Source organism: Schistocerca cancellata, chromosome 3 (assembly GCF_023864275.1).
Source record: "Schistocerca cancellata isolate TAMUIC-IGC-003103 chromosome 3, iqSchCanc2.1, whole genome shotgun sequence".
Lineage (NCBI taxonomy): Eukaryota > Metazoa > Arthropoda > Insecta > Orthoptera > Acrididae > Schistocerca > Schistocerca cancellata.
In genome coordinates this window covers 676,613,095-676,636,943 of record NC_064628.1, presented here as the reverse complement: position 1 = coordinate 676,636,943, position 23,849 = coordinate 676,613,095, and the positions used below count along the sequence as shown (strand labels likewise).

Here is a 23,849-nt window from a genome sequence, read left to right as displayed (position 1 = left end):
CACAAAAATATGCTGACAATGGCCTTGGTTACAGAGCAGTCATGGCATTTGTCAATCATCTGGAAAAGCTACCTTGCAGATTGTATTTATTTACTTCATTTCATCTACTATGTGGATTGCATCTAAGAAATATTCAGGTCAAAGGTACAATAAGAGCCCACAGAATTATTACAGGTTGTGATCTACAGAAGGGGAGGGGGGGGGGGGGGAGATACAGAGACAGTGACATTAGACTTCAGGTCTGAAAGTTCAGCCAATATGTTAGTGGCTTCATCAAATGGTGACAGCATGGTGACACAGTCAACAAACTTCGATGCTATGAAAGTTGTCCAGTAATGTGACATTCACATCAGCAGAAAATATGGACAGCAATTCAACCACCAAGAGTCATTTACCACTACAAGTTTATGGGTGAAACTGGTAGAGCTGAGCAAAATATTTCACTCTATAGAGTACCTATCAGGGGTAAGAAACGGTACTACACATTTTGTCAATGTGATCGAGCACACCTAATGACACTTATGGTGGTAAATTGGACCACAAAGCATTTTGTCGAATTGTCACTGCAATTCTGGAATTAAACTGGCTTGTTGCTATGCAAAGAGAATGAGCATTTAAATCACAAATGGATTTTAGACACTATAAACTGAAACATTACGTCACATATTTGCCACTAGATCCTGTTTCAAAAAATATGTTAGAAAAACATCTGCAAGACAGTGTAATGTACCTTGTTTCATACTCGTCCATACAAAAATAATAAATTAGTGACATTGTATTAAGCGCATTTGTATATACGACTGAGGTCCTTCCAGAAGGATGGGAAATTTTTCAAAAACTATGGAAATAAAAAATGTAAAACAACTGTATAAATACAATTTTTACAATGATTATGTGATAATTAAAGTTTTATTAAAATGGAAACAAAAAATAATTTAGCGTTATCTGGGTTTATTAATGGAGGTTGAGAGTTGGTCCCCAGAGGTTCCCACTAAATGGGCCATATTGGCACTAAACATCAGAGCCTGCTAAATAGAAGGTTGTGTGCTGCATGCACACAAGGGTTTTTAGCTTAGGCGATCCTCCAGCCAATCCTGATAATAACTATTGCCTGAGCCACCAAAGTACTAACATAAGATTGCCCCCCCCCCTCTCCCTACCCCCCCCCTCCCCTCCAATGGAACTGTAAAAATTCTAGTGCTCAACTGACAAGCAATTTGCAAAAAAGTCAGTTCAAAGCAGTCCTAGAGAACAGTAGAGATCAGATTATACTATGTACACAAATCTGGCTAAATCCTGAAATCTAAATCAGTGGGTTTTATGGAGTAAATCTACGCGCATATTGAAAAGTTAGACCAATGGGAAAAGTAGATGGTGTATTTGTCACAGTAAACACAAGATGCAAATCCATTAAGATAGAAACTGAAGCTGCATGCTAGATGGATTGGGGAAAACTTAGTATTAAGGGTGCGGTCTTCCTCATAAACCACCAGACTCACCCTTTGATCTAACCAAAAACTTTTGAGAGAATGATAGTTCACTAGCACAGGGTGTATATGTGAACAAGGAAAAAAAAATTCCCAAATTTTTCTCAGATTTCTCGGCTAAAAATACACTTTCATGAGTGAAAATACACTATACCCCCTGTGAAACCACATTTTTTTTTCCATATTAAATAACAATATGTCATTGGACACCTGATTTAGTCAACCAATACCAACATCATTGTTAATTAGTGTGAACAAACAAATTGGAAAAAGAAAATCTAAGCTTTCACATATAATTTCTTACTGTTGCTGTATCAGGATTCGATTATATGATCCAACTGAAATGTTACATTCTTATGCAATCTCTCTGACAGTCAGTCTTTGATTGGCACACACAATTTCATCAACATTCCTGAAATGAGCATTGACGGTAGATTGCGAAGGGTGAACGAGGGTCATCTTTAACCTTCTGTTGTGCGCGGCTGTTCAAATTGACACACTTCAATATTTGCTGTAAATTATTTGTCAAAAATTGGCAGCACTGGCACCTTCTAGCTAGTAGCTTCCCTTCTCCGAATGCTTTCCATTGTGTGGTTCAGTATTAATGCGACTGCTCTGTTGTTGAGATATTTGCTGATTGCTCAGTTGGATACACCGCGCCCATTCCTGTTACATTTCAACAGGTAATTTCTTTGGTTATCAACATAACGTAGTAAGTAGTAGAAAGCCAATTTAGAATGTAAAATGCACTTATATTCTCTTTGGAGCATTTAGTCGTCTTTTACAGTTGTCCGAATATCAAGTATCAAATTTATACATTGCATCCGATTGCGTTTTTTATAGGAATTTTATATTTTAGGTGGGATATACTTCATGATGGAAGGCTACATTAAGACATATAACCTCCTCGACCTACATCATGTTGCAAAAATCCAAAAGATGCTATTCAAAGAGGATAATAATGAATTCCAAGAGGATTTTGAAGACGAAGTGGACACGGATGGTGATGACAAAGTTGAAGTGCAGTCTGAAGATTCAGAAAGAGGAACGAGATAGTGAAGATGACGAGGAAGTACTTGAGGAAAAAAGGCCATTACTATATTGGAAGGGACAAAGAGACAAAATGTAGTAAAGTTCCACCATCACAGAGAGTACGATTTAAGGCTCTCAATATAATTTGAAAGTTACCTGGACCTATAGTTGTGGCAAAAGCAGCGATAACACCTTTGGAATACTGTAATTGCCTCATAGATGACGAAATTCTGTGTATTATAGTTTCGCGTACAAAACAGTATATTGAGAGCGTCAAAGCTTCATTCCAGTGTGAGAGAGGCGTAAAACAAATAGACATTATTGAACTGAAAGCCTTCATCGGTATCTTATTTGTAGATGGAGTAAACAACAGTAACAGACAAAGCTTAGAGGATCTGTGGGGAACTGACAGGGATGGCATTGAGAAATTTCGCCTTATAATGAACATAAAACATTTCAAATTCATTACGTGGTGTCTTAGATTTGACAATCTTTCAACTCGCGATGAAAGGAGATGATCAGACAACAGTGATTTGGGAAATATTTTCTATATTTGTACAGAACTGCCAGAAATCCCCGTGGAGAAAACGTTACAGTACATGAAAACTGGAAGGATTCTGTGGAGGTGCAGTTTTTGTCAATATATAACTAGCAAACCAAACAAATATGGGACAAACATATAAACTCTTATGGATTCCCAAGTATTTTACCTGTGTAATTTGAAAATATGTGTTGGGTTGCAACCACAAGAATTATGTCACTTAAGCAATAAACCTTCCTATGTTGTTCTGCAACTAGGTGACTATATTTATCATTCAGGTCGAAATGTGACTGCAGACAACTGGTTTACTAGTATTGGCATAATAGAAGAGTTATGAAGGAAAAATCTTTCTTTTGTTGGAACTATGAAGAAAAACAAGCACGAGATTCTTCTGTAGTTTGCTACGTAAAGGAAGAGCTGCCAACAGTCCCCGTTTTGGCTTCAAGAAAGGATGCATTCTAGTTTCCTATGATCCTAGAAAGGGGAAGTGTGTAATCCTAACATCAGGTATGCATGAGGATAATTCAACAGATGCTGACACTGGAGATACAATCGCCATTGATTGTAACATTTCATAATAGCACCAAAGATGGAGCCGACACTATGGATAAGTTGACCTCTTCGTACAATGTTGCAAGAAACGTGTGGTCCATGGTTATACTTTTGCAGTGATCAATATGAGCGGAATCAATGCACAAGTAATCTATTGTGGCAACAATGAGAATTGTATCAGAAGGAAAGGATTCCTGAAACAACTATCTCATACATTAGTTCTACCTCATTTGGTTCGAAGTAGTTTGGACACCACAGGGGCTCACAGGGATCTTCAGCTGAGGCTACAACATTATAGGCCAATGTGTGAAGATGAAGCAGAAGACAAAAGCAGAAAAAACAACTGCAAGCAAGAGGAAAAGGTGTAATACCTGCCCAGAAAGAAAAGACTGACAAAATATTGTTGCAAAATGTGTCAAAAGCCCATCTTTTTTATGCACATTGAACCTTCTTGTTCTGACTGTGGTAAAATTCCTCATATACTACTGCAGTCCAAAATTGACAATGATACAACTGAATAAGTAATGTTACCATTGTTACTGTGCTATAACGTCATCTTTGCTATTTGTCATTTATAATGAATTTAAACAGTAAAATTTAATAAAGAAGCAAGTGGAGAAATCTGAATGAATAATATTTCTATTGCGGTTGTGCTCTTATGTCTTCTTCATCTTTATTTAAAGATATTTTTAATTTATTGTGTGTTTTGTTAAAGGAATTTAATAAATAATCATGTGAATAAGCAGTATGATCAATTTGATACACTGCGCCTGACCTCTTTGTGAAAAACACTGCGCTCGACAGAAAGTTAGCTTCCGTACAGCCATTTTTAAACTGTGTGAACCATTTGTAACACTGAGCATGGCTTAAGTACTCATCGCTATAGGCTTTCTGCATCACTTGTGTGTGTCTGTACAGCTTTTCTTAAGTTTCATGCAAGATTCAATGCTGACACACTGCTCTTCTAATTCTACCATCCAGAAATTTGCAAACAGTGTAACACAACATTCTACTCAATACAACACTGACCAATAGCTAACAGACATAAAACAATGAAACTTCTGCCAGTTTTACATTAAACACACGCATGTGCAAGGATGCCAACTGCATCTCACTCCAACACACCAATGGCAAGAAATTACAAATGTTCTGGAATTTTTTGAACAGATTTCGTACAATGGGCAGTTAAAAGAAGCAGGAAGATTTACATGTTTAGTAAGTTAGACAAAGACACAGTTGTGTTTTATGTCAGAGAAGACCTAAAACCAGCCAGAAGCAGGTAGAGGAATTGTGGCTCTAAAGGATGGTTGTCCAAGCACAGGATAGCAAAGTATCTAGTATAAGAGTTCATTTATGGGAACACCCTGCATAGTATACATTGCTGGAAAGGCTATGGCTGCTGCAAAAAGGTAAAAAACATAACATAGGCTTATAGATAGAGATGCTGAATGAAATCCGGCTGTAAAAAAAAAAAAAAAAAGGTGAAGCGTTCAGTGACTACAGTAACAAAATCTTATTGAAAGATCTCTCACCCAAACCAAATACATTCTGGTCACATGCAAAAGCCATTAGTCTGCACTAAAGTCACTGTCCAGACACTCATAAATGACACAGGAACTTAAATTGAGGGAAGGGAAGCAAATGCAGAACTAAGTTTCCTTTAGAAAGGAACATACAGTTGTTTTCAAAAGTTCCATACAAAGGATGATATGGAAGTACCACACTTGTTCAATTGTTGCACAACTGCAAAGATTAATGGTCTACGAGGGGCATCTGAAAAGTCCGTGCAAAGTACGAGAGATGGCGCCACCAGTGCGTATCGAGGTCATGTTTAGTTAGTAGCATCTTTGGAAAGAACGCACACCATGCGGACACCAAGTTTCAGCTACATTGGTCTATTTCTTGGTGTTTGGCATTCGTGTGAATCAAGGAAGTTGAGTGATTCTCAAAAAATGGACGAAGAAGAATTTTGTGTGGTGACTAACCATTACTTTACGAAAGGCAAAACGCCCCAGGAGACTAAAGAGAAGCTTGATAAACATTATGGTGCCTCTGCACCTCCGATTAGAACAGTTTATAAGTGGTTTCAAAATTTTTGGAGTGGCCATATGGGCACAAGTGATGCTGAACTTTCTGGATGCCCTGCGGAGGTTACAACTCCAGAAATCATTGATAAAATCCATGATATGGTGATGGGTGACAGAAGAGTTAAGGTGCGTGAGATTGCTAGTGCTGTGGGCATCTCGAATGAATGGGTACATAATATTTTGCATAAACATTTGGACATGAGAAAGCTATCCGCAAGATGGGTTCTGCAACTGCTCACGCTTGACCAGAAACGGAATCATGCGAAGTGTTGCAAGGATGGTATGCAGCTGTTCATGAAGAATCTGCAGGACTTTAAGCGTCGTTTTGTCACTGTGGATGAAACATGGATATATTACTATACTCCCAAGACCAAATAACAATCTAAACAATGGGTTACCAAGGGAGAACCTGCACCAAAAAAGGTGAAGACCATTCCTTCAGCTGGAACGGTTATGGTGAGTCTTTTGGGATTCGCAAGGGATAATCCTCATCGACTATCTGGAAAAGGGTAAAACTATTACAGGTGCATATTACTCATCGTTATTGGACAGCGATTGGACCACTAAAGTTCTTTTCCATAACAACAATGCACCAGCAAACACTTCAGCACTTGTGGTCGCAAAATTAATGGAAATAGGATTCCATCTCTTTTCCTATTCTCCAGACTTGGCTCCCTCCGACTACTATTTGTTCCCCAATTTGAAGAAATGGCCATCGGGACAAAGATTTTATTCAATCCAGGAGGTGATTGCAGCAACTAATAGCTGTTTTGCAAACTTGGACAATTTCTATTAATCGGAAGGGATCAACAAATTAGAACCGTGTTGGACGAAGTGTATAAGTGTAAAAGGAGACTATGTCGAAAAATAAAAAAGGTTTACCCCAAACAAGTAAGTAGTTTTATTTTGCAGGGACTTTTCAAACGCCCCTTGTAGACAATCAGCACAATTGGCACTGAGAAACAACTAAAATTAGACAAGGCTACAACGTGTGATGGAATCCCTATCAGATTCTATGCAGAATTTGCAGAGCTCCCATTGTAACAATTCTATAAGGCCGATCCCTCAAATAGAACAATATGCCTGGTGATGTGAGGAAAGCACAGGCCACATCGGAACATGAAATGCAATGATTGCATAAGCTGTTGGTTTGGGTTGTTTTGGGGGAGGAGACCAGACAGCGAGGTCATCGGTCTCATCAGATTAGGAAAGTAAGTCGGCCATGCCCAGGAACCATCCCGGCATTTGCCTGGAGCAATTTAGGGAAATCACGGAAAACCTAAATCAGGATGGCCGGACACAGGATTGAACTGTAGCCCTCCCGAACGTGAGTCCAGTGTGCTAGCCAATGTGCCACCTCACTCGGAGCATAGGCCGTGTAGGATAAGTCAGATCTAGGTACTTTGGTAGGATACTGGGAAAATAGTCAGTCTATAAAGAAAAATGCTTACAAATCACTTGTGTGGCCCATCCTATAATAACCCTAATATATGTGTGTGTGTTTGTTCTAGGGCGCAAAATCAACTAAAGTCATAAGCACCCATGTCATAACCTTAGATCATCAAGAAGTAAAAGAGCTTAAAATATGTTGAGCCCAATCGACAGAAGGAAAGTGAGCTAAGAACAAGGACTCATGAAGAAAGGTCCACAAAATACTCTGTAGACACAGCGAAGGTCCTGCACTAAAGATTAAATGTCCTTCGCCATATCACTACGACAGATGAAAAGTAAAACACAGTTACCAGCCCGCATGTCATTCACTAAAATGGCTGATAATTCAGATAGCAAACTTAAGTGGTTAAAAAAGGGCATTGCATCAGGAAATGGCGAATTGTCAAAGGTTAACGACAATGAGCATAAGGTCGTGGGGAATCACCACTTAACAAATAGCAATAGCAAAAACGACAGGGCCCAATACACAACCTAGCTAACATGATCTCACAGCGAGAGGGCTGAGAGATGGTCAGCCATTCTGCTGGGAGATGTTTAATTCCACACAGCTTGTTCCTATGAAGGGAAGACCAGTGGTGGTACTGAGGTGACACTACCTGCTGACAGACAGCAACACAGAGACCATCAGAGGGAATGGAAGAACTAGCGGGCCGAGGTAGGAGGACTGCAGCCTTAGCAGCAGTGTCAGCAGCCTCATTTCCCGTCAGACTGACGTGACCAGGAACCCACACGAACACTGCAGTAGCTCCCTGAAGAGTCAGCAAATGGAAGTTTTCTTGCACCCGTTGCACTAACAGATGGACTGTGTACAGCACACAGAGGCTCTGAAGGGCACTGAGAGGATCTGAGCACATGACAAAATTAAAAAGCTTGTGTCACCGGATGTACTGGATGGTCTGATACAGGGCAAAGAGCTCTGCTGTGAATATTTAGCAGTATTCTGGAAGCCAATACCGAAAATGGTCGGTACCAATGAGGAAAGCACACCCAACACCACGGTCGGCCTTAGAGCCACCAGTGTATACGAAGGTGCTGTCAGTAAAAGCTGGTGAGAAGGTCAAGAAACTAACTGCGATTGATCAAATCCAGAGTAGTTTCATTATGAAGCAAATTAAGTCCAAAATGAACATGTGACACACACACACACACACAAAAGGCCTTTACAAATGTCTGCTTGTGTCTGTATATGTGCGGATGGATATATGTGTGTGTGCGCGAGTGTACACCAGTCCTTTTTTCCCCCTAAGGTAAGTCTTTCCGCTCCCGGGATTGGAATGACTCCTTACCCTCTCCCTTAAAAACCCACATCCTTTCATCTTTCCCTCTCCTTCCCTCTTTCCTGACGAAGCAAACGTTGGTTGCGAAAGCTTGAAATTTTTTGTGTGTGTTTGTGTATTTTTTTATTGTGCCTATATACCAGCACTTTCCCGTTTGGTAAGTCATGGAATCTTTGTTTTTTTAATATATTTTCCCATGTGGAATGTGACTTACCAAATGAAAGTGCTGGCAGGTCGACAGACACACAAACGAACACAAACACACACACAAAATTCAAGCTTTCGCAACAAACTGTTGCCTCATCAGGAAAGAGGGAAGGAGAGGGAAAGGCGAAAGGATGTGGGTTTTAAGGGAGAGGGTAAGGAGTCAGACACTTGTGTCTGTATATGTGTGGATGGATATGTGTGCGTGTGTGTGTGCGCGCGCGCGCGAGAGAGAGAGTGTATACCCGTCCTTTTTTCCCCCTAAGGTAAGTCTTTCCGCTCCCGGGACTGGAATGACTCCTTACCCTCTCCCTTAAAACCCACATCCTTTCGTCTTTCCCTCTCCTTCCCTCTTTCCTGATGAGGCAACAGTTTGTTGCGAAAGCTTGAATTTTGTGTGTATGTTTGTGTGTCTGTCGACCTGCCAGCACTTTCATCTGGTAAGTCACATCATCTTTGTTTTTAGGTATATTTTTCCTTCGTGGAATGTTTCCTTCTATTATATATATATATATTAACCGCCCCTGGTGTAAAACCTGTCCCATGCACCCTCCCACCACCACCACCTACTCCAGTCCTGTAACCCGGAAGGTGTACACAATCAAAGGCACAGCCACGTGTGAAAGCACCCACGTGATCTACCAACTGTCCTGCCTACACTGTGATGCATTCTATGTGGGAATGACCAGCAACAAACTGTCCATTCGCATGAATGGACACAGGCAGACAGTGTTTGTTGGTAATGAGGATCACCCTGTGGCTAAACATGCCTTGGTGCGCGGCCAGCACATCTTGGCGCAGCGTTACACCGTCCGGGTTATCTGGATACTTCCCACTAACACCAACCTATCCGAACTCCGGAGATGGGAACTTGCTCTTCAATATATCCTCTCTTCCCGTTATCCACCAGGCCTCAATCTCCGCTAATTTCAAGCTGCCGCCACTCATACCTCACCTGTCATTCAACAACATCTTTGCCTCTGCACTTCTGCCTCGACTGACATCTCTGCCCAAACTCTTTGTCTTTAAATATGTCTGCTTGTGTCTGTATATGTGTGGATGGATATGTGTGTGTGTGTGTGTGTGTGTGTGTGTGTGTGTGTGTGTGTGTGTGTGTGTGTATATACCCGTCCCTTTTTCCCCCTAAGGTACCGTATTTACTCAAATCTAAGCCGCACTCGAATCTAAGCCGCATCTGAAAAATGAGACTCGAAATCAAGGAAAAAAATTTTCCCGAATCTAAGCCGCACCTGAAGTTTGAGACTCGAAATTCAAGGGGAGAGAAAAGTTTTAGGCCACACCTCCAAATCGAAACAAAGTTGGTCCATTGTAATATGAGACAAAATTTAGGTCGAATAAATGACGATACAGCTACAGTAGTTTGGTTCGAGTCGTAAGCTTAGCAGTTAAGCTGCACTAGGTAGCCATTGCTATGCGTCAGTCGCCCCGTCCGTATTTATACGGGTACCCTTCCTTTTTCACGTGCTTCGTCTGGTTTGAATTGATTGCTTATTTTTCTTTGATCTGATAAGTGCCGTTCTCTTTATTACAGGTGTTAAGTCACTCTAAGCTGAAAATGCGTTACTGTACTGTCATGCATTGTTTGTCGCATTCTGATAATGAGTGTTTACGACCTGTCACCGTTCGCGGCATGGCTTGCTTTTGTGCGCGCTACCGCCGCTTACAATTTAAAAAAAAAAGAGAGAGGAATCGTCTCATTATCGAAACAATGGCAAGAGACTGCTATTTGTTGTTACTTACACTGCTGCTTTATTTGGTAATGATCAACAAGAACCAAATAATAAGCTGCGTATGATAGAAGAAGTTCTGAACGAGAGTTTAGCGAAAATTTTTCTCCGTTTCAAAATCTTTGCAGACGCCTCTTTAGTACATTATATTCTGCACAGAAATTAGTCATCTTAGATTTAAAAATCTAGTCAATTGCCGTGCTTCAATTCTGACTGTATCACTATTAGGCGTAAGAATAATACGAATATAAACATTACATGATATGTATATTCTTCCGCGTTTGTTGTTGTCTCACTCTAGTTTCGTAGTTTATTAGGCAGACAGGACTTAAATGCGATAGCAGCAAATACAAAAGAATGCATGGCAAAATGTTTATATTCGTATTATTCTTATGGTGAAGAAAATACTGCGTGTGATTCACAATTCATAAAAGTTCCTATTAGCAACCATCTCTTCTGACAGGTAGGAAAAAATTCAGAACGTAGAGTTGGCCATATTGACAAACATCCCTAACAGTCTTGGCAGTCGGATTTTCGTAGTACATTGAAAGGCTGCTTCATTCGAAGATGAACAATACGGAATTTGTATTTACTTAGTTGGATAATGTACGAAAATGCAGTTGTTCGAAACTCGGGGCGGAGAAAAAAGCTCGTCTTCCACCTTTTTTTAAATTTTTTTACTGATGCAGAGGTTTTGGCGCCAGTATTTATCTTTGTGCCTGCAAAGCATGCCCGTGTAGCGCTACACATATTCGAAGGCAGAAGTTAGTTGTGGCGGCACCTACCAACATTTTTTAGAACTTCCACTTACTTTGCACTCGATTCTAAGCTGCAGGCGGTTTTTTGGATTACAGAAACCGGAAAAAAAGTGCGGCTTAGATTCGAGTAAATACGGTAAGTCTTTCCGCTCCCGGGACTGGAATGACTCCTTACCCTCTCCCTTAAAACCCACATCCTTTCGTCTTTCCCTCTTTCCTGATGAGGCAAGTTTGTTGCGAAAGCTTGAATTTTGTGTGTATGTTTGTGTTCGTTTGTGTGTCTGTCGACCTGCCAGCACTTTCATCTGGTAAGTCAATTCATCTTTGTTTTTAGGTATATTTTTCCTTCGTGGAATGTTTCCTCCTATTATAACCATATATATATATATATATATATATAATAGAGGGAAACATTCCACGTGGGAAAAATATATTTAAAAAGAAAGATGATGAGACTTACCAAACAAAAGCGCTGGCAGGTCGATAGACACACAAACAAACACAAACATACACACAAAAATCTAGCTTTCGCAACCAACGGTTGCCTCGTCAGGAAAGAGGGAAGGAGAAGGAAAGACAAAAGGATATGGGTTTTAAGGGAGAGGGTAAGGAGTCATTCCAATCCCGGGAGCGGAAAGACTTACCTTAGGGGGAAAAAAGGACAGGTATACACTCGCACACACACACATATCCATCCGCATATACACAGACACAAGCAGACATTTGTAAAGGCAAAGAGTTTGGGCCTTTACAAACGTCTGCTTGTGTCTGTGTATATGCGGATGGATATGTGTGTGCAAGTGTATACCTGTCCTTTTTTCCCCCTAAGGTAAGTCTTTCCGCTCCCGGGATTGGAATGACTCCTTACCCTCTCCCTTAAAACCCATATCCTTTTGTCTTTCCTTCTCCTTCCCTCTTTCCTGACGAGGCAACCGTTGGTTACGAAAGCTAGATTTTTGTGTGTATGTTTGTGTTTGTTTGTGTGTCTATCAACCTGCCAGCGCTTTTGTTTGGTAAGTCTCATCATCTAAATGTGCCACTGGCCAAATGGATTCCACAAGGGTGGACTGTATTAAGATGGACAGACATGCCGATGAATAAACAAAACACACAAAGTCTAGTTTTGAATGGACAAGGGATTGGTACAAATGGAGGATGGTGGTCCAATCCGCTCCCCAGGAAGTTCCACTTACAACACACAGGATACTGAGCAACTGGGTACAGCATAAGACACCTGGGAGGATTGAGAAAGCTTTCTATCACGCATGAGCCCAGGAATTTCATAGATCAAGCAAACTGAAGAGCAACAGGTCCAACACGTTAAGATGGTGCAAGAAACTGATTGCGCCACCAGAAACTCATAAAAACTGTTTTTTCAGTCGAAAAGTGAAAGCCATTGTCAATATTCCACAAGTAAAGATGATCGAGACATCGTTGAAAACGCCGCTCAAGAAGACAAGTCTGTGGAGAACTGTAATAGATCACAAAGTCGTCAATGAAAAGGGAGGCGGAGATGAATGGCGGTAGACAGGTCATAATATGGTTAATGACTATAGCAAAGAGAATGATGCTCAGGATGGAGCACTGAGGCACCTCATTCTGCTGGATGAGGGTGTCCGACAAGGCTGAACCTGTACATATCTTGAAAACTCAGTCTTTTACAAATTCACGAAGGAAATGAGGCAGGCAGTCTCAGAAGCCCTACATGTATAGAGTACAGAGGATACCAGCCGTCCAGCAGGTGTTGAAGGCTATCTTCAAATCAAAAAACATGGCCACAGTCTGTTATTTCCGCACAAAACCATTCACGAAGTGGCTTACAAAGTGACGAGGAGCCACCATACCAACTGGCCATGAATCATATACTCCATCACCTTGCAAACACACCTTGTGACAGAAATTGGGCGGTAGCAAGAAGCAAGCTGTTTATCCTTACTGGGCTTTGGTATGGGTATGACAGTGGCTTCAAGCCAGCATCTGCAAACCGTGCCATCTGCCCAAACGTGATAGTATGCATGAAGGAGAAAATGCTTGCCCGAGTGAGAAAGGTTCTGCAACACCTGAATGTGAATATCGTCTGGCCCTGGGGCAGAAGATTGGGGATCAGGTGAGAGCATGATCTAGCTCCCTCACAGTAAAGGTGGCATTGTAGCATTCACGATTCTGAGAGGAGAAGGACAACACCCGAGCCACCTCCACTTGTTTCTGAGGGAGGGAGACAGGTGATAATGAGTGGAGTTCGAAATCTCTGCAAAATAGCAGTCCAACATGTTGGAGATAGCTACAGAGTCCACAATGACATCACCTGCTACAGTCAGGCCGGAAATCGGGGAATGGACCTTGGTCCCAGGTCAGAGGTTGCTCTCATATGACGTAAGAGGGATTGGAACTGTTAAAAGAACTAGTAAATGAAATCCAACTAGCTTTTTTGCTATAATGAAGAATGCAACAAGACTGTGCACACAAATGTTTGTAACAAATACAGTTCGCCATTGTTGATGACAGTTCATGCGGAGAGTAGGTTTCTGTGCACAAATTGTGTCACGGCAAGCCTCAGTCACCAGGGGACCTGGACACCGTGCAGTAAACATGAAGTGCAAGGTATGGAACATTCTGTGGCAGTAAGGATAACATTCATAAGGTACTCTGCCTGGTCTTCATAACTGAAATGTTCGTCGAAGGTCACCAGGGAGGAATAAAGCCTCCAGTCAGCCCTAGAAACCTGCCACTTGAGGTTACATGTAGTTGTGGTAGGAGTCAGCAAACACACGGAAAATGGTTTCTTGAGTGCATGTCAGAGAGAACGGACTACTCGAGATGACGGGTAAGCTGGGCAGTGCAGAATGAGAGGTCCAAATGGGAACAGGCGTGCGTGGAGTCTGAAAGGAACACGAGTGCTCCAGTGTTAAACCAAATGAGGTCAAGCTGACTGAGGTCAACCAAGAGGGCACCTCTCTGACAGGTTCTGGAAGAGCCCCAAAGGGGATGGCGTGCATTGAAGTCACCGAGCAGCAAAAAAGGGGTGAGGGAGTTGATCAATCAGCTGAAGGAAGTCTGCCCTGGTGACATCGAATTACAGAGCGATGTAGATGTTGAAAAGAGAAAAGCTGAAGCGAGGAAGGATAATGTGGACTGCAACAGCTTGCAGCCAAGTGTTCAGTGAGATGGTTTGGCTATGATCATCATCCCGGATGAGCAGCATTACTCCTCCATGAGATGGAGTGCCGTCTTAGGGGGGACGGTCAAAGCAGACCAGACAGAAATGCGAGAGGTCGAAGTGGTTGCGACGTCACAATTTTGTTCCTTGGAGGCAGAGAACAAGTGGACGCTGGAGAAGAGTCATAACAGAGATTGTAGAGGAGAGAACAAATGAAGCGTAGTCACCTAGGCGGCTGCAGAGTGCCATCCTTCGAAGACTTATTGGTACACGGCGCAGAGGCTGAAAGGTCCTGCTGCATAAGATCTACAGAGGCGTTGGCATTCTCACTGGGTCAGCCTGCGGATTCCAGGGCAGAAAAGCAGTAGGTGTTAAGCACTGGCGTAATGGAGGTCAACCAAATGAAATTATCACATGGCAACGCAATTAAGGAGGCTCTCCGAGTCAGGGAAGGAGAAGGCCATTTGCCTTTGATTTCTTAGAGCCTTTGTGGTTGGCAGATGAAGACTCAGATGTTTGCTGGCTGGAGGGACATAAGAAGTCTTCACAGGAGTATTCCTTTATCTTTTCAGCCTGTTTGTTGTGTAGCAGGTGATTTTGTCGCTGGAGTAGAAGATTTGGTGACTTCTTGTACAGCTGGAGAAGGGGACAGGGATGCTACCGTGATAATGGGCAATTTTACAACTGCAGTGCTGAATTTGAGGTCGCAAGTCTGTGTGGCCATGACCTATGTGGAGCGAGGCATGGCAAGTACAGTACTGTAAGTGCCAGGTGGTAAAACACAGGACTTTCAACTAGCCAACAACTTTTGAGCAATAGGATACAGTACTTTTTCCTTTACCCATTCATCGAGATATGGAAAACGGCATTGTGGGCCGGGAGTCCGCCACTCGGGGAAGTTCAGCCCGCAAGGGCAAGTACTTACTGCATTTGATGCCACATTGGGCGACTTGTGTGTCGGAGATGGGGATGAAATGATGATGAGGACAACACAACACCCAGTCCCTGAGCGGAGAAAATCTCCTGCCCCAGCTGGGAATCGAACCCAGGCCCCTTGGCATGGCATTCCACCATGGAATGACACAGCGGAGAGAAGGCGGCAGGCAATCGCCCTTGTGAGCATCCCTACAAGTAACACATTTGATCATGTTTCAACAGGACATGAGAGTGTGACTGTAACGCTGAAACTGGTAGAAAAGCATTGTGTTTGGAATGTACGCCAGACCGTGATGACTTCATAGCCTGCTTTGAAATTTGATGGAAGCACTACTCTATCAAACATGAGAAAAAGTGTGTGTGTTGACACTAAGGTTGCCTAAACCTTTTGCACTACTCAATGAACTGGAGTGACACCCAGATCAGAGAACTAAATTTTGATTTCTCCCAGGTTCAGAACACTGAGCAAGCTAGTGTAAACAACACCACATGAAAAACTCAGCATTTGATGGGCTTGACACAAACAGGATAGCCATGGAGGAGCAAAGCTGCAAGCAATTGTTGAGCTCTAGCATCACAATCAGTCTCCTATAGCAAAGTTTCATTATATAAACTAGAGCAGTATTTCACAGGACCTGCAAATGCGTCAACATCTTTCTGAATAATAAAAGGATTAACAGTAGTAAAGGACTGACCTCCTTCCATATGTGATACCATGAGGAACCGAGGCACCGCTGGGAAATTCTTTGAATCTTTACCCTCATTCCATTTATGTTAACGTTTAGTAGATGGAGACTGACATGGTGATCGGGTCATTGCCAGAAAATCCCCCATGACTGCAAACATCTCTGATGGTGGGCTCCTTCCAACTGGTGGAGAGCGGGGGGCAGGGGGGCTTTTACGGGGCTCACCTGCCTTAGGCATTTGTTCACATCTCACACCTCCCGAACTCCTGACAGAGGGACCAATTGACAATTTGGGGAGGTAACAGCTCAGGCAATCACCCCTCCGTGGGCCTAGCCTGTACCAGGGGGTTAAGTGTGAACCCTATCTGTTGACCCTGTGGTTGGAAATTGCACATTACCCAGTCACATTAAATGTCAAACACGTGGGCCATCCTTCACACTGGAAGGAATAAGAAGAAAAAGATGAACCTAAAATGCCAAAGCGGAAGAAGGGTAGGAGATGGAGAACAAGGAAAGAAAGAAAAAGAGAGTTGAACGATTGTTCTGGTGTCAGGCTACTATATCTTCAGAACACATTCCCAAAAATATCCCCGACATGTTCCCCAAGCGACAGGAAAAAGAACAGCTGGAGAATGGACATAGGTGGCGCAAAGTATGGGGACCTTTGGTAGCCAAGCACAAACCCACAAAAGAGTGGTGAGCCCAGGAGAGGGATGGGGGGGGGGGGGGGGGGGGGGGGCTCGCATGTTTCACATATACTCTAGACTAACAGAGGATACTGAATGTGTACTATACATAGTCACAGCCCTGTCTGAAGTGCAGAAGTGTGTCGTGGAAATGAAAATGACTGCCAATTCTCAAAGCACTTCTACAAAAATAACCGAATTCTACTTTGGTTGCACTGAACATGTCAAACCCATTATTTTAGACGTTCAAAGAAAAGTTAATGCTAAATGGTATGCTACAATTTGCTTGTCCCAAGCTTCAACATGGAAAAAAGTTGTTATTCTTCGTCATGACAATACTCCTGTCACACACAACATGACAAGGAATTGATTATTTGATGCAGAAAAACATTACTGCAATGTCTTGTTGTCTGTATTCACCTGTTTACAGCTTAACCACTTTTTGTTATCTTATGTTAAACAAAAGATGTGTTGTCATTTTCATCATCTTAAAAAGCTGTGGATTTCTTCCAAAATAATTCTTCAAGTACCAGAATTTGTTTGAAAGTAGGTAAAAGTGTATAAATTTGGAACATTAATATTTTGAGAATCTGTACTAAAAAAAATGTTTGTCTGGAAATAAGAACACTTCCATCAAGTTCATTTCTCGTGAAATAACTGGTTTCTCTTTGTAACAACTTAAAAGGTAGTTTTCATGTAAGAAAAGCAGACTGTTAATGGGAGTATGTGGAGGTGAAATTTTACTGAATTAAAAACCACTTCTAGCTTACAGGCATATCACAAAACTCTGCAGGAACAGCTTATCTACCAGCACCAGAAGAAAACAGGCACGAAAGTTGAGAGACATCCATACTGCAAAAATTAACCCATTTCCATTACAATTTGCTTACCATCACAGCTGACCATCTGATCACTCCAAAACAAAGCTCGCAACCCAAGTCACTTGCTAATCATCAGACTTTTTTTGTTTGGTATAAATGTTCACATCACAGTGCTCAAGAATAATATATAAAACAATAAAATCAGTTACATGCTTTTATAAACTAAACAGTTATTCATGTATTGCGAATACCTATTCACATATTATTCCAGGTATCATTTTGGAAATACATATTATTCCAGGTATCATTTTGGAAATTTTTAGTTTTTTTAAGTTTCCGGTAATGGCCTGAACTCAGTCACAATATTTTCGCAGAATTCATGACTACATTACAGTAATCATTAATTACTATGAAACGGTATGCAAGGCACATAGCAAGGAGCTCACACTACAAACCAGTGGCGTCTTTCATATTTATTGATACTATGTCATGACTAGACTCTTTTCTTTATCATACTTAAAGTTACGCAAACAATAGAAACTCCAGGTAGGAAAATAAACATCATTTTTATGGTAAGTAGCAATGCGTCTTCTCCTACAAAAAAGCAATAGCAATCTGTCTTTTTCTACACTGTTATTACTTAAATTAAGCTTTTACGATCAACCTATTTCATAACTTCTTCGACACCTCTTCACAAATTTATTTAATCTAGATGATGTAGACAGACATTTTGTCTTTATGTCCAGATTAAGTTCATTAATGCGTTTGGAGTTTTGTGTTCCGACAACGCAAATACTTACACCATCCTGATATAAAAAGACACGACCTCTGTTCACCCAGAAATGATCATTTGATCCAAAGAATTTCACACAGAATTCACCATAAGTGTGAGGTATTTTGTTCACATTTTCAGGAACTTCACTTGGGAACAGAATCCTTGCTGGCCACCACCTGAAATGTAAACATGACCTAGTAATGACGGTTTCACTTAAATACACAAGACTTATTTAAATTAAGGCAGTATACTCGCCACAAGAATGATCTGAGTAGTAATTATAAGATGAAGTATACCTGTAATGACCTAGTTTCACCCACACAATTTCTCCAAACAATGGATATCTTCCAGTTTCACAATCCTCACATATGAAACTGCCTTCTGGGGGTGATATTCGCAAACAGTCTGCGTGAAATGAAGTTGGACATAAATCACAGCAAATTAGGGACCCACCTGAAAAGATGTGAAATAATGTAATTTATTAAAAATTATGCCATATGTTAAGGAACACATTCACAAATCTGAAACAAAAAAAATGAACATATACTACGCTGAGGAGTTTTATTTATTTAAGTAAGTCAACACTTGATTTCAGTAACAACGGTACAGAAAATAAGTCATCTGTACATATATTTTAATAAAAAAATGTAGTTGCTCATTTGTTCAATACCGCAGAATACAAATTTTTACAACAGGAATACATTAAGTGATCATGAACCATTTCGGTGTGTGTCAGTATCCAAATTCAAATGTCCAGAATTTGATCTTCAGTTAGTTCATTTTTTTCTATCATTTATTGCTCAATAGTGATTTGTTAACATGAAAAATTCTGAATTCCACCATGATTGGAAATTCATATTACGCTGTAGGTCTCTCTCTAACCAACTGTGTAAATCACTTCAAATGTCACAGTAATCCAACGGTACACCATATCCCACAGTCCATGCCTAATAACACACTGTGGTTTCCAAACCACCTTTCAGATTGACAGCTTTACCTTACTTTCAACTACTACTGTTTTGAGAAGTGTCACAGGAAACACTAGTGAATTTCAGTTCTCATAATTACAAAATTTATGAATCAATAACACATCCAAATGCATGCAACAAATATATTGTGATTGGGTGTGTAGAAATAAATCAAAGGCTTAACCTGAAAATACTGCTCACCCAAACTAGCACACCTGTCACAACTGCGCTGCCAGTTACACAAGAAAATACCATGAAATAAAACAATAATGCAGGAGTTAAGTTCTCATATGACATACAAAGTTGCAGGTTTGAGTCAGTAGTCTGTAAATTTGTGCTGTGTGTTATTGATGCCCAACAATACTTAGCAATGCTATTGTTGACTTGTAGCTAATCTGCCAAAAGTAACACACGTTTATGGTAAAATACTTGGGGCATTCCCTTGTACCAGTGAGAATGACTGCTCCTACATGGCTGATGTCCAAATCATTATAATGCACTGCAGTGACAAACTAGAATGCTATTCTAAACTGCAGAGAACGAGCACTAGTGAGAAATATGGGTGGGGGAAGGAGACGAATAGTGTATAACATGCATTAGACATCAATAAAGGGATTACCAAACCCAATAGAATCACTGTATGTGATACTTCTAGCCAGAAAAATACACTCACTGACAAAATAATACATGCACTGAAAATACTTCAGGAGTCGTAAATTGAAAATATCCACAGTCCACATGTCTTTGATTCATCTGCATTCTATCGACTTTTTAGCTGATTGAATGGTTATTATACAGGCTTTTATGACAAAAGTAATGTGCCTACACACTCTTCACAATTACTCTTTTTGATAACTCTGTTCTCCTCTATTTCCCTATTTCCAAATGTTGGAAACACCCTGCTCCTGTCAAAAGTCCCCCCTCCCTGCCATGTGTGATACTTTCCCAGCATCAACATAAAAAATGACATTATTTCCACTCTCCGTAAAGAATACACTAAGTTGCAGAGAGGCACAATTACAAGACACTTGCATGTAGCTTTCGGCCACAGTCTTAGTCAGTCAGTCAGTCAGTCAGTCACACACACACACACACACACACACACACACACACAAAAGCAAGCAAACAGACGAACCTCATGCACACAACTGCCAACTCAAGCATCTCAGGCTGGAATGCAATATCATGTGGGATGCAAGCAACAGTTTGGAGAGGGTGGGGAAGGGGAAGTAGTGTACAGGTAGAGAGAGACAAATGCTGTCTGGTAGAGTGTGCAGGGACTAAACTCCAACAGGCACAGTGTCAGGCAGCTGTGGGGCAGGGAGGTGAGGAAAAAAGGAACAAAAAATTAAAAGAGCTGGGCAAAATGGGCAGATGCATTGGCAGAGGGCTGCAAATAAACAGGGGGGAAGACAAGAATGGGGAAGACATGACAGGACATAGGGGGGTGGAAACTGTTGGGTGGAGGGTATGGGGACTGTATGTTACTGGAGGTTGAGGCCAGGATAATTGCGGAATCAGAGAATGTGTTGTAAGGATATCTCCCACCTGCGCAGTTCAGAAAAGTTGGTGGTGGAGGGAAGGATCCAGATGGCTCAGGTAGTAAAGCAGCCATTGAAATCTGACATGTCATATTCAGCTGCTTGTTGTACCATGGGGTGATCTACTTTGCTCTTGGGTGCAGTTTGGCAGTGGTTATTCATCCGAGCAGACAGGTGGTTGGTAGTCACACCAATATAAAAAGCTGTGCAATGATGGCAGCAGAGCTGGTAAATGGCATGGCAGCTTTCACAGGTGGCCCGGCCCCTGATGGGGTACGATAAACCTGTGACAGGACTGGAATAAGAAGTGCTGGGTGGGTAGATTGGGCAGATTTTGCACCTGAGTCTTCCACAGGGATATCATCCTTGTGGCAGGGGGGTGGGATTGGGAGTGGCACAAGGATGTACTAGGATGTTGTGGAGTTTGAGTAGACAATGGAACATCATTTTAGAAGGGGTGGGAAGTACCTCAGGTAGGATGTCCCTAATATCAGGGCACAATGATAGGTAATCAAAGCCCTGTGAAGGATATGGTGCAGTTGTTCCAATCCGGGGTGGTACTGGATGACAAAGGGGACACTCCTTTGTGACTGGTTTTTGGGGATGGTGGGAGGATTGGAGTTGTGAGGGAAAATGGCATGGGAGATCTGTTGGCGGACTAGGTCTGGGGGATAGTGCCTGTCTGTGAAGGCACTGCTGAGACCCTCAGCATACTGAGCTAGGGAGTTTTTGTCACTGCAGATACACCTTCTCCAGATAGCCAGGCAATATGGGAGGGATTTTTTGGTATGAAAGGAATGACAGCTGTCAAAATGCAGATATTGTTGGCGGGTTTAATGTGGACAGAGGTGTGGCTGGAGCCATCAGAGAGGAGGAGGTCAACATCTAGGAAGATGGCACACAGGGTTGAGGAGGACCATCTGAAGCAGATGAGAGAGAAGGTGGTGAGGTTGTGAAGGAACGAAGATAGGGTGTCTTGGCCCTGGGTCCAGATCATGAGGATATCATCAATGAATCTGAACCACACTAGGGGCTTGGTGGTTTGGGAGGCTAGGAAGGTCTCTTTTTGATTGCCCATAAAAAGGTTGGCATAGGAAGGTGCCTTGCAGGTGTCCATGGGTGTGCCGCGGATTTTTTTATACACCATCCCTTCAAATGAGAAGTAGCATCCCATATGACCTTGCATTCCAGTCCGAGATTCTGGAGTTTGTGGTCCTGAGCGTGAAGTGTGCTTGCTTGTGTGAATCTCTTTACTGACTAAGGCTATGGCCGAAAGATACATGCGAGTGTCTTTTAATCATGCCTGTCTGCAAACAAGAAGTGTCTTCTTTATGGTAAGTAGCAATCTATCTTTTCCTATGGTGTTCCACTCTGCACTGCAGTCATACATTTCATTACCACTAAATAGAGTTAAAATTTCTTCTGACAGCCAAAGCAATGACAGCTGCACACAAATCATTGCTAAACACAACTATACAGCAGTAGCAACCAAGGACATTAACAACTGTCCTTCAACTGATCTTGCTATCTTTAGAAAATACAAGCAGTTACTGATGTCTCTTGGTGTCCTCTTTCCTCTTGACTTCTTATGCTTGAGTCTACCTGGCCTCTGCGTAAATCTGGTCCTGTTTACAATTCCCGCCTATTAGGAAGATAATTTAGTGTAGTTGATATGCAATTAAAATGTTCCAGATAATTTCAAATTTCATATCAATGCACTTTACACCATGTATTGATGGAATATTTTTTTAAGACAAAATAGCTCTGTAACATCAATAATTTTAAGTCATTTTGACTGGATCAAGCAGAAAATGAGGCAATTATCATTCAGCTTTGGATTACTTCATTCAGCATTTCACAAACAAAAAATTTATCAAATTATATAAGCTTCCATATATTAATTCATGTATTCATGTTGACCTTTTCCTTTCAAGAGATCAATATAGGAGAAAGTTAAACTGTTTCTTTGCTTACCTAGCATAATCTTACAGTAACATGGAATGGTGGAATACTTATGACAACTGGCTTAGGATTGCTTGTGTCATGTTTCAGATGAGTACAAGTCTCAAAATACTGTTCATAATTTGCATGACACGTTACCTATGAGTTAGGTAAACTTCCGTCCTTTCCCCGGATACATTTACACAGGTTACGGAGTTTCACGGCATGTTATGCCCAGCAGCAAATGAAAAGAACACTTTTTGTTTAGATTAGTTAGTACAGGAACCTTATGAAAAGGAGGACAAAATATGATTCAATTCCAGAACTCGCAAAGTGCTGGCCAGTGCCAAAACACTTTGTCTGATAAAAGATTCCTTAATGCTTCAATAAATGCTATTTGTGAATCTAATTATAACTTTGGATCACATTAAATGCCACACTGGTTGTTGATACTTCACTTAAGAATTTTTACACATGCCAACAACTCTGCAAGATTATTACTATTTTACAACAATTTTAATATGGCAGTTTTACAATCACATGCAAAAATACAACAATCTGACCTTGTGGCATTATGAACTGATTTTGCAGGTTTTCAGATACTTGCAGTAATCGTAATAGAACAATGCACAATTTCAATTAGTGGTACACATCACATTGTTGCTTTACAACTGATACACCTATTGAACTTCGCAACTTTTTTTGTTTGTTTCCTTACGTCATTATTACTTACCCATTGAACAAAGGAAGCACCATGCGGTGTTAAAATGAGGAATTTTTACACCTTTGAGTGGCTGGTAATGACGGGCACACAATATCTGGGTAGCTGACAAAACCTCAGATCCAGCAGGCACACAATAATCACCTGAGGGGAAAAAAAGCACTTCATTCAGTTAATGTGGAAAAGTAATGCAAAACTGATCCAAAAAATCAATGTCAATCACAAACCTGCATGGTAAGCTGTTGGGCACCGAATACAGCGAACCATTACCTCATTCGTGTAACGTCCAACAGCGTTACGAGGATCATCAGAAACACAAGTGTGACATTTATGCTGTGGACAGACGAGATTAACAGATCCGTTGGGACCTTTGTTTTTATTTTTCCTTGATATGCCATTTGTTGTAGCTTGTGGCCACAATTTCAAGCATTCTGTATGGTAAATTTTGTTACAATGTGCTGTAACAGAAGTTACTGGGT

At 41.3% G+C, this 23,849-nt stretch overlaps 1 protein-coding gene across 3 annotated transcripts in view; it reads right to left on the bottom strand.

The window, feature by feature from the left end:
- Window positions 1-23,849, bottom strand: part of LOC126175651 (histone-lysine N-methyltransferase NSD3) — a 107,732-nt gene that overhangs the window by 41,650 nt on the left and 42,233 nt on the right. For all 3 annotated transcript variants that reach the window (XM_049922545.1, XM_049922543.1, XM_049922544.1), the window contains exons 8-11: window positions 23,598-23,828; window positions 23,383-23,514; window positions 18,496-18,652; window positions 18,225-18,375 (exon numbers count right to left, since the gene is read on the bottom strand). In XM_049922545.1, coding sequence (XP_049778502.1) covers window positions 18,225-18,375; window positions 18,496-18,652; window positions 23,383-23,514; window positions 23,598-23,828 — 671 coding nt within the window. The remainder of the gene's footprint in view (window positions 1-18,224; window positions 18,376-18,495; window positions 18,653-23,382; window positions 23,515-23,597; window positions 23,829-23,849) is intronic.